This window comes from Camelina sativa, chromosome 5, assembly GCF_000633955.1.
Source record: "Camelina sativa cultivar DH55 chromosome 5, Cs, whole genome shotgun sequence".
Taxonomy (NCBI): domain Eukaryota; kingdom Viridiplantae; phylum Streptophyta; class Magnoliopsida; order Brassicales; family Brassicaceae; genus Camelina; species Camelina sativa.
The window spans coordinates 31,958,794-31,969,627 of NC_025689.1; the positions used below are offsets into that span (position 1 = coordinate 31,958,794).

Consider the following 10,834-nt stretch of genomic DNA (forward strand, 5'->3'; position numbering starts at 1 on the left):
AAGAGAAGGAACGAGTGATTCCTATCACATTGCCAAGTGAGGTTCTAGGATGGTGCTGTTTTGATTAACTTCTAGGATGGTGCTGTTTTCCTTGTCTAACTGACCTTAAGAAGCTGCAAAGTGCTAGAAAGATGGTTAATCTGCTGAGGTATCCGTCTGCACTCAGGCGAAAAAACCAGTCACAGCTGTCTCAAGCCAATAGCAGTCATCAGAAAATTGTGAAAAGGTACATTCTTAATTAATAATTCGGATACCCAAGTCTAGTTTCACATTCCTCTTGTAATAGTTTTTGATTTTGTATTTTTGTGCGTTTATTGGCCTCACTGCAGAGAAACGAAACGAGTGCTAAAACATAGCTAGCTCTACCAAACTGATCCACGAAAATAAAGCTATATAAAGGCAAAGCTAGATGATGCAAAATCCAGACAGGTAAGCTAAATTGTTGCAAAATCAGCATGATCTCACTGCATGGCTGAAACTCTTTCGTCCTCATCATTGATTTTAATGTGTTGATTCTTTTACTGCAGGGAAAGAAGTATTGAAAATAGCACTACCTATCTGATTCAGGAAAAGCCATCACAAAGGCAAAAGCTAGATGATGACCTAACGATAGAAAAAGCCTCTTCTTGCTCTGTAAGTAATCTCAAAATCCTATATTTTCATTGGTCCTTTGTTGCTTCTCTAAATGATGGAGTTATATAATCTATGGTTCACTCTTTCTTCGCATGTATAATTTGAGGGATGACCGGCCCAACAACAACTCAACCACAACAACAATGGAAAAAATCCTCTGTAAGTAAACACTTATTAAGAGATCCTTATCATGATTCATCAAATCAAAGTCATCACAATGCAAAATCTAGATGATGGAAGATCAAGGCAGGTGAGCCAATTATTGTTTCAAAATCAGCAAGCTCTTCACTCCATAGCTCCAGCTTTTGCCTTCACCACAAAGAAGGACACCACATCTGCCATAATTCAAGGTAAATAGTACTAATTAGTAAATACCTTCCATCAGAGATTACATTCTGTTTCACGTTCCTCTTGTAATAGTTTTTTTTTGTGCGTTTATTACTTCACTGCAGCGAAATGAAGTTTTCGAAAGGCAAAAGCTAGATGGTGAAAAATCAAGACAGGTAAGCCAAATTGTTACAAAATCAGCATGGTTCACTCGTAATCTCACTGCATAACTGAAACTCTTTCCTCCTCATCATTGATTAATGTAGATTCTCTCAACAGCAACAACAAAACAAGTCAACAACAAGAATGGATAAAATCTCTGTAAGTAAACTCAAGATCCTTATCATGATTTTATTTTCTTCTGTTTTAAGTTTTATAACTCAACCAAGCATTGTTGATGAATAATATATGGTGGAAGTATATGTTTTCGTGTCTTTGCAGGTGATGGTCAGAAGAGGACGTTATTTTCATGGCATTTCTTTAATTCACATCTGATTTGAGGAGAAACTCCACAACGAGGAAAAGGTACTGTGGAACATCTCTTTTACAAAAACAACTCAGGCAAGAAGCTTAACCGTCGATGCAAAGACCCCATTGCTGATTTCGAACAATTTCAGGCAAGTGGTTCCATTACTCAACCAAATCACTCAATACATTCGCATCAGTTCCCCATCCATAAGTGAGAGTGAGGATTTTGGTTCACTTTTTCCCATTCATGTTAAGGAAAGTAAAGCCCACGAATTTTAAAAACAGCAAAAGGCCCTTTATTTAACCTAAGCGTTTTCATCAAAACGCCAACGCGTTTTCCGGAAAGTATGGTAACCTTGTTGATCTAGAAAGTTCCAAGAAGAATAAATGAAGCAGTTTCTTCTCTCTAGTTATACCTTCACTCTCCATCTCTCTCTCTAGATTAAGTTCTTAATCGTTTGTTCCAAAACCGTACTTGTGGATTTCATCATCTTCATTGAGTTTGTGGTTTGATTGGAACGGATTGGTTCCCTAGGGTTTCAAGTCCAAGAAGATGGATCGGATCATAAGCGATCTACCAGATGAAATTATTAGGCTAATCGTGAGTTTTGTTGCTGCAAAGGATGCTGCGTCTTTGTTGGTTACCTCAAGGATGTTTGGGAATCTCTATACCATCATACCAGATCTTGATTTCGATTGCAAAGCTAAGTTTCAGGGGACTTTCACGGATTTCGTGAGTGAAGCAATGGCTCGGTTGGAAACTACTACGTGCATAAGGAGGTTCTCTTTAAAATCTGCAAAGGGTCTTCATCCTGATCGTATCAACAACTGGCTACGTGATGTGTTAAATCATCGTGGTGTCACGGATATTGAAATTTGTATATGTGGTGGTTATGGATATACATTGCCTTTGGAGATCTTCACTTGCAAGACACTCAAAAAGCTGAAACTAGGGCGGGAGATTGTTATTAGTGTGCTGCCTCAGAATGCTTTGCTACCAAGCCTTGAGACTCTCGTTTTTGACTCTGTTCGGTTCTGTAATCCCGTTGATTGTGCGTTCAAGGCGTTTCTTTCGGCTTGCCCTGTGCTTAAGGAACTAATCATTGATGATATGTGCTGGGAAACTTGTGAATGGTCAGGCATCGGGTCTAGTCAAAGTCTTGAAAGACTTACAATTGGTCGTGAACTGACAGGTTTTGATGGACCTGATCCTCAGTACATTAGTTTTGATACTCCAAGTCTTGCCTACTTAGACTACTGTGATTTTGTCCCGGATGGGTATACAATTGTTAATTTCGAGTCCCTTGTGGAAGCTAAGCTCATTCTTCTTGTGATGGTAAATCGCCAATGGGATTGGGAGTTTGCAGATGATGGTGATATCTTGTCTAGCAATGCAACAAATCTGATTCAAGGGATCAGAAATGTTCAGATCGTGGAATTATCTCCGTATACTTTCGAGGTAAGTGTGTTATTTTTTTAGTTCGTACAGCTTCATGCAATAATAGAGCATGTATAGGTGAACAAAGTTAGCATTTTAAGTTCCATAGGATGTAGACTTGTTGATTTGATTTGGTTTCAGACGCTTTACTTCTTCCGTGAGGCAATTCCAGTATTTGAAAAGCTTCATCATTTAACTATGATGCATGATGATGCGGGTTTCTGTTGGAGATTTCTTCCCTTTTTGCTAAACAAGGCTCCAAATCTGAAGACCCTTGTTATCAAGGTATGGCAATGTATTTTGGACAAACCATTATTTCCAAAACGTCGTGGTGTATACTCGTATATCTTCAATCTCAAATCCTTCCTCTTGCTGCAGGGTGGATTGCACTGTCTTGAACCTGACGATGCTGAAGAAGCTGACTTTGCTGAAGAAGCTGACTATGTGTGCGAGTGTTTGTCGGGATATTCTTGTCTATTGACATGTCCAGTAGAGGTCTTGGAGATAACTTTATGGTATGACGGGACGACTGGTGAGTTGCAGCAAGTAAAACATTTCTTAGGAAAGTTGCCACGTCTGGAGCTGCTGAAAGTTTATACTTGGAGAAGAATAAGCGATAGTGAGAAGTTAAGAATCCACTCGGATCTTCATATGTTTCCGAGAGCTTCATCCAACTGCAGGGTGAAGAAGAAGCTCAGCGGCTACTTTAGGTAAAGAACTTTTATCTCATTTTATTTCTTTGATATGATTGATACATTGTTTTGCTTTTTATAGTAGATACAATTCTAGAGTTTTGCATCCTGACAGCTCATCCCAATGATTAGGTGTCTAGTGTGTCAAGACATTCAAACCTATTGCTAAGGTTTATTGAATCCGTACTCTCTGTCTTCACTCTGATTTTGTTCTTTTGTGCAGGTGGAGTTAGCCGTTGAAGAGAAGATTCTTTTGTCTCAATGTTGGGCTTTGCAGGAGTGTTATTCTTGTTGGGCTTTGCTGAATTGTTCTTGTTGGGCTTCTGAGAAGTGTTAATGGGCTTCACCTGTTTCTCTTCGTTAACTGGCCTTGGTGATTTGGAGTCCACCGACATTTCTATCACTTCAGTCGAAGCTACCTGTTCAGCTTCTTTCGATCGGATCTGAGAGACTGTGTTCTTGGCCGAAGCTGGTGAGATTGGTGAGATACTGCTGATACTCCCCCGCAAACTCTGTGTGGGAGGAAGGACCACACCGAGTTTGTATCTCAGAGAGAAGAACGGTCTTTCAGGGAGAGACTTCGTGAAGATATCTGCTATTTGTTGAATTCCAGGTATGTGATGCACGATGATAGTGCCTAGAGCAACCTTTTCTCTGACGTAGTGATAGTGATTTTTGAAGTGCTTGCTCTTTTTGTGAAACGCAGGATTAGCAGTGAGATAAACCGCGGAGAGGTTATCGCAGTATAACTCAGGAGGCTGATACTGCGGAACTCCAAGTTCCTTAAAGTATATTGCAGATCCAAGTGATCTCTGCTGCAGCATCGGACATGGCTCTGTACTCGGCTTCAGTGGAGCTTCGAGATACCGAGTCCTGTTTCTGAGAAGACCAAGATATGAGATTCGTACCAAGGTATGTGCAATAGCCTCCTGTTGATCGACTTGTTTCTGCACAACCACTGTAATCACTATCACTGTATACCCGTAAGGTGTTGCTTGTCCTTCGATCGAAGTTAAGTCCCATGGTTAATGTGCCTTTTATGTAACGTAGGATCCGCTTGAGAAGAAGGAAGTCAGCAAACGTTGGAGCATGCATCTTCTGACAAACGAAATTGACCGCAAATTGGATGTCCGGTCTGGTAAGAGTCAGGTATTGAAGTTTTCCAGCCAAACTTCTGAAATATGTTGGGTTTGTGAAGGGATTTTGATTCTTTGCTCTTGCTGTTTCCAGCTGTTGCGGTAATGGTGTCGAGACTGAAGCACACTCACTCATTCCTGCTGCAATCAACAGATCCTCTGCGTATCTTTGTTGAGAGAGGAACAGACCAGAGGAATGAAAATGAGCCTGGATTCCCAGGAAATAATGCATCTGTCCAAGATCCTTCATTCGAAATTCGGTGTTGAGAGCAGCAAGAAAGGATGTCATCGCAGCAGATCTGTTGCCAGATATGAGCATGTCATCAACGTAGAGAAGAAGAATGATGACTGCTCCATCTTTTCTGTAGACAAATAAGGATGGGTCAGGGATACTACAGGTAAAGCCAAATTCTAGTAGATAATTGCTGAACTTGTCAAACCAAGCTCTTGGAGCTTGTTTTAACCCGTATAATGATTTGTGCAGATGGCAGACCCAGTCAGGTTTATCAGGATCCACAAAACCAGCCGGTTGCTTCATGTAAACAGTTTCTGCAAGATCCCCATGAAGAAAGGCGTTTTGAACATCCATCTGCTTGATATCCCACTGCATCTTAGTTGCCAGATCAAGAACAGCTCGAACTGTAGCTGTTCTGACAACAGGACTGTAAGTCTCCAGGTAATCAATCCCTTCTTCTTGATTATATCCCTGTGCTACTAGTCTTGCTTTAAGCTTTTGTAGTGAACCATCAGCATTAAGCTTAGGTCTGAACACCCATTTGCTACCTAACACATTCATGTCAGGTGTAGGAGGAGTTAAAGACCAGGTGTTGGCAGCTTTGCAGTTCGTCATCTCTTCTCCCATTGCACCAGTCCAACCTGGATGTTTGAGTGCTTCTGCTACAGTCTTAGGTTGCGGGTAAGCGACTTTGTGAGATAACAGAGCATATCGTGGATTTGGTTTACGAATCCCATCTTTTAACCGGGTTACCATTTTGTGTCTAGGCTGAACTTCAGGAGAAGAATTGACTGGAGTTATGTCTGCAGAGCTTGAAGAGCTTGAAGAACTTGAAGCTGAAGCTGTGACAGATTTCTGATCTGACAATATTGGAGATGCAACTGGTGATGCATGTGATGATGTTAGAGAGATATTGTCACTTTGAACAGAAGTTTGAGTAGGCGTACTAACACTGAATTCAATTACAGGTGTAACTGAAGGTGTTGGAGCCACTGAGACATCAGAGTTTGGAGGCAGCGTAGGAGGCACTATCGCCGTTACTAGAACATTGCAAGGTGAAGATTGCTCAGAAGTATCCGTCCTGATGGGAGAGGAAGAGAAGCTGTTGCCTATAGAAGCAGGATCACAGCCTGTCGTACACCCAGGACTTCCCTCCTCTCTCTCAGTAGACACTTCTGGGGGCTGACTTCTTTGAGAACTTGTTGTAGGTAAGGGTGGAAAATCTTGAGGTGTGAATAGAGGTCTTGTAGCTGATTCATCAATACTCTTACTGATTTGCCTTTCTGTCTGATCTGATCTTGGTTCAGGGAAACTCTTATACCAAGCAGCCATTAGAGGTGTACACTGACGTAGGCTACCAGATGAGAGAGTTGAGAAGGGAAAGACTTCTTCATCAAAGATAACATGCCGACTGATGTAGACACGTCCAGTTGATGGAAGTAAGCATCTGTAACCCTTATATTTTTCATTATATCCAAGAAACACGCACTTTAATGATCGTGGATCAAACTTTGTTGTTGCATAATCACAAAGTGTCGGATAACAGGCACAACCAAAGACTCTGAGTGCAGTATAGTTTGGAGCCTGACCTGTCAGAACTTCATGAGGACTGCGGTTATTATCCAGAGCTGTAGTAGGTAGGAGATTAATCAGAAAATTTGCAGTGAAGAAAGCTTCTACCCAATATCTCTGAGGTACAGTTCCTTGAAACAACATTGATAGCCCAAGTTCCACAATATGTCTATGCTTTCTCTCAGCTAATCCATTTTGCTGTGGTGTGTAAGGACAGGAGATAAGCTGTTGGATACCATGCTTCTTGAGATGATCAACAAACTGATTACTCGTGAATTCTCTACCACCATCACATTGAAAGGTACCAATTTTGTGTTTATATTGATTTTCCACTAGAGCCTGAAAACTGTAAAAGGTTTGGAGGAAATCTGACTTGAGCTTGAGAGGATAAAACCAACAGAACCTTGAGTAATTGTCAATAAAGATCACATAGTATTTGAAACCTTGTACTGACATTATTGGTGAAGGACCCCATAGATCACAATGAATTCTTTCCAGGGGTTTTGAAGCTACAAAAGATGAAGCAGAAAAGGTAACCTACTACTCTTCCCAAGTTGACAAGCCTCACAAATCTTCTTGGTACTCTTATTGCTAATCATTATTGCTTTTATTGCAGAGAGCAGCTGAAGAACTTGCATGTTAGGATGTCCCAATCTCTTGTGCCATGTATCTTCACTCGCCACTTGCTGTCTGGACGAGAAATTGACTTGAAGAAACGATCCGCGATGTGAGTTCCCCAGCGTATACAACCCTTTACTGTGTGGTCCCTTTGTTAACAACCCCCTTGTTGCCTTATTAAATATACGCACATCATCACAGTCAAATTGAAAGGTACAAGGATAATCTGTAGTGAGCTTTGACACAGATAGCAATGATTTAGCAATACCAAGACAAACAAGAACATCGTTAAGAGGAAGTTTACCAGAGGTTGAAGGGATGCTTGTCGAGCCAGTGTGAGTGATTGGTAAGAAACTTCCATCTCCCATCATAACTGATTCATTACCTTCGTACAATTGTGACTGTTGCAGGTGATGAGGAGAGCTGGTGACATGAGTGGTCGCACCAGTATCAGAGACCCATTCATTTCCATTTTGCTCAGTGACATCAGTGATTCGAAGAGCAGCCATAGCTTGAGGTATGCCTTCGTACTGATAGCTGTTGTCAAACCGATGCCAGCATTTTGAAGCTGGATGACCAGTCTTTCCACATATTTGACAGACAACTTTGTTTGATCCAACAGGGTCTTGAGAGATTTGCTGATGGAAGCCTCTTCCTTTTGCTGTGTAGTTGTTCCTGCCACGACCACGTGAGTTACCTCGACCTCTGTTATTTGTGTAATTGCCCGAGCAGGTGTTGACCGTGTTAAAAGCCATGTGTGGAGAGATCTCAGTACCAGCATTAAAGCTTGCAAGACGATCTGAGTAGCTAGTGAGCCTTGAAATCACAGCATCCAAGGTCAAGGTTGGTTGTGTATCCATAGAGCCTTCCACAGAGGTTTTGATAGGTTCATATTCCCTACCTAAACCTTTTAGAGCAGCAAAGATCTTCATTTGTTCACTAACTGGGCTACCTATTGAGGCAAGTTGTTCGCATACTCTCTTTATATCTCTAAGATACTCTTCCATTGGCTTATCTAACTTCTCAAAAGTTTGGAGTTTGTGTTGTAGTTCGAACAGACGAGAAGCTGATACCTTATTGAAGTGTTGAGCCAGTGCGGACCAGAGATCTTGAGCAGTGGTCGTATGCACAACATCTCGCAATATGTCTTCTGAGAGAGAACCAAGGAGCCAAGCACGCACAACTTGATCAGCACGATGCCACGCCAAGAAATCTGGGTTTGGAACATAGTTGACTTGTCCATCGATGCCAGGAATGGGTATAGAGGCAAGCGGTTGAAGGAAAGCTCCATTGACAAACCCCAGAAGGTTCTGACCAGAGAGAAACGACTCGAACTGAGTTTTCCAAAGAAGATAGTTTTTCTCGGTCAGTTGAACTGTAACACAATTTGAAATGTGAAGAGAAGGAGGTGAATAGAGTTGGATTGCTTGATCCATAGCTCTGATACCATGAAGAAGAAGCTCAGCGGCTACTTTAGGTAAAGAACTTTTATCTCATTTTATTTCCTTGATATGATTGATACATTGTTTTGCTTTTTATAGTAGATACAATTCTAGAGTTTTGCATCCTGACAGCTCATCCCAATGATTAGGTGTCTAGTGTGTCAAGACATTCAAACCTATTGCTAAGGTTTATTGAATCCGTACTCTCTGTCTTCACTCTGATTTTGTTCTTTTGTGCAGGTGGAGTTAGCCGTTGAAGAGAAGATTCTTTTGTCTCAATGTTGGGCTTTGCAGGAGTGTTATTCTTGTTGGGCTTTGCTGAATTGTTCTTGTTGGGCTTCTGAGAAGTGTTAATGGGCTTCACCTGTTTCTCTTCGTTAACTGGCCTTGGTGATTTGGAGTCCACCGACATTTCTATCACTTCAGTCGAAGCTACCTGTTCAGCTTCTTTCGATCGGATCTGAGAGACTGTGTTCTTGGCCGAAGCTGGTGAGATTGGTGAGATACTGCGGATCGGATCCAGCTCAGTTTTATTTGAAAACTAGTAGCTCAAGCATGAAGAACAAACGTTGGTCCTCCTAGTTGCTTTAAGTCTGTTGAAACATGAATCGGTTTGTGCACATTCTTGGTCACTTTTATCTCCCTCTGATCTTTTCATAAACTGGATTCTCCTAGTTATCTTCAGTCTGATTCTATCTACAGTTTCTAGGCATGATATGTGATTTGTAACTCAGTGTGCTTCGATGGGCACTTAGTTTATGTCTCAGATGATCATGTGAACTTCAGTTCCACGTGAGAAAGATTTAATCAAAAGGCGGATGATTTTTTTTTTTTGTGGATGTTTCAGGATTGTACTTTCTAAGAAGCAAATGTCGAACGCAATTGGGACTATCTCGAGTTTGAAAAAGATTTGCGCTGTCGACATATTTAGGTTCAGAAAGGTTTGCGCAAGCAAATACTATGTATTTACGTTCAGAAAGAGACAAGACAACAACTACTTGGTAATCAATAAAAGAATCAAAACGAATTCGTAGAATCAGTCTTTGCACGTGATGTTGTTTGTTTGTAATGCATTTTCATTTTACCAATTTTTAATTAATGTTAACTTTCTTTATCTTTATCGAAAATAAAAACAAACATACCACTTGAACGACGACGTTTAGGAGCCGAGGTACTCATCTAGAATCAGAGAGTTCTCCCGTCCCGCCACAATCCCAATTTCAGAAAACCCTAATTTCTTCTTCCACTTACCAAGTAGCAACATTTGTGAAAGTAGCAACCTTTGTGTAATTTTGATGGACTCTGCGCTAAAACCCAAGTAAAAGGTTCCTCCTTTCTTCTTCTTACTCTTTTAATTCTGTCGAATTTTAATTGTTTCTTCTGGCAATTTGTTTCTGTGTGTGTGTGTGTTTAATTAAAGACAAAGACTTTGAAACTGCTTTGCAATTTGAGATTTATGAAAGAGCGTATTTGGAACCAAGTAAAGTTTCCTGTACTCTCTCTAGTGTCGAGTTTGAACTTTTTTTTCTAGCAATTTTGATTTTCTGAAATACAAAGACTTTGAAACTGGTTTTGCAATTTGAGATTTGAGCAAGGCGTATTTGGAATGAAGCTTCTTGATTTCGATGATTTTATTTCTGTAGGTGTTGTAACTCTTTGTTGAGATAGATAAATAGATCTGTCACTATGAAATCGAAAAAGAGTGACTTTGGTCCTAATAGAGATATAATAAGTGGTCTACCAGAAGATCTGCTTTGCCACATTTTGTCATTCCTTCCCATTGAAGACTCTGCTTTGACTTCACTTCTCTCCAAAAAGTGGCGCTATCTCTTTGCTTTCAGACCAAATCTTGACTTCGATGGCTCCGTATACTACAACGACATTGATGGGAATATTCGCTGGAGTTTTATAGAGTTCGTGAATAGAGTTTTGGAGTTGCAAGGGGATTCTACTGTCAACAAGTTCTCTCTAATGTGTGGACATGGCGTTGTTCGTTCGGAGTTTGTCATTGAATGGATATTAAACGTGCTGCGACGTGGTGTTAACGATCTTGATTTACGCATTACTCTAGACGAGGGTTGTCTGCCTTCAAAGATCTTCGAGAGTAAGTCACTGGTTAGGCTGAGGATAGAATCTGGAAATGTTTACGGCATTGATTTGGAACATGTTTCTCTTCCGAAGCTTAAGACTCTCTCCCTTAATAGAGTTATGTTAGGAGACGCTGGAGATTGTTTTCACAAGCTTACATCTGGTTGCCATGTCCTCGAGGAATT

The 10,834-nt window shown here is 40.8% G+C and overlaps 2 protein-coding genes across 2 annotated transcripts in view; both read left to right on the forward strand.

Moving 5' to 3' along the window:
- On the forward strand, positions 1,982-3,580 carry LOC104789761 (F-box/LRR-repeat protein At3g58980-like). Its single transcript, XM_010515407.1, has 3 exons — positions 1,982-2,887; positions 3,008-3,151; positions 3,245-3,580. The coding sequence occupies exons 1-3, from the start codon at positions 1,982-1,984 to the stop codon at positions 3,578-3,580; spliced, it is 1,386 nt and encodes a 461-aa protein (XP_010513709.1).
- Positions 9,717-10,834, forward strand: part of LOC104789762 (putative F-box/LRR-repeat protein At3g59230) — a 3,091-nt gene continuing 1,973 nt past the window's right edge. Inside the window, exons 1-2 of the mRNA XM_019245431.1 lie at positions 9,717-9,886; positions 10,205-10,833. Of these exons, the coding sequence (XP_019100976.1) occupies positions 10,248-10,833 (586 nt within the window). The 5' untranslated portion in view covers positions 9,717-9,886; positions 10,205-10,247. The remainder of the gene's footprint in view (positions 9,887-10,204; position 10,834) is intronic.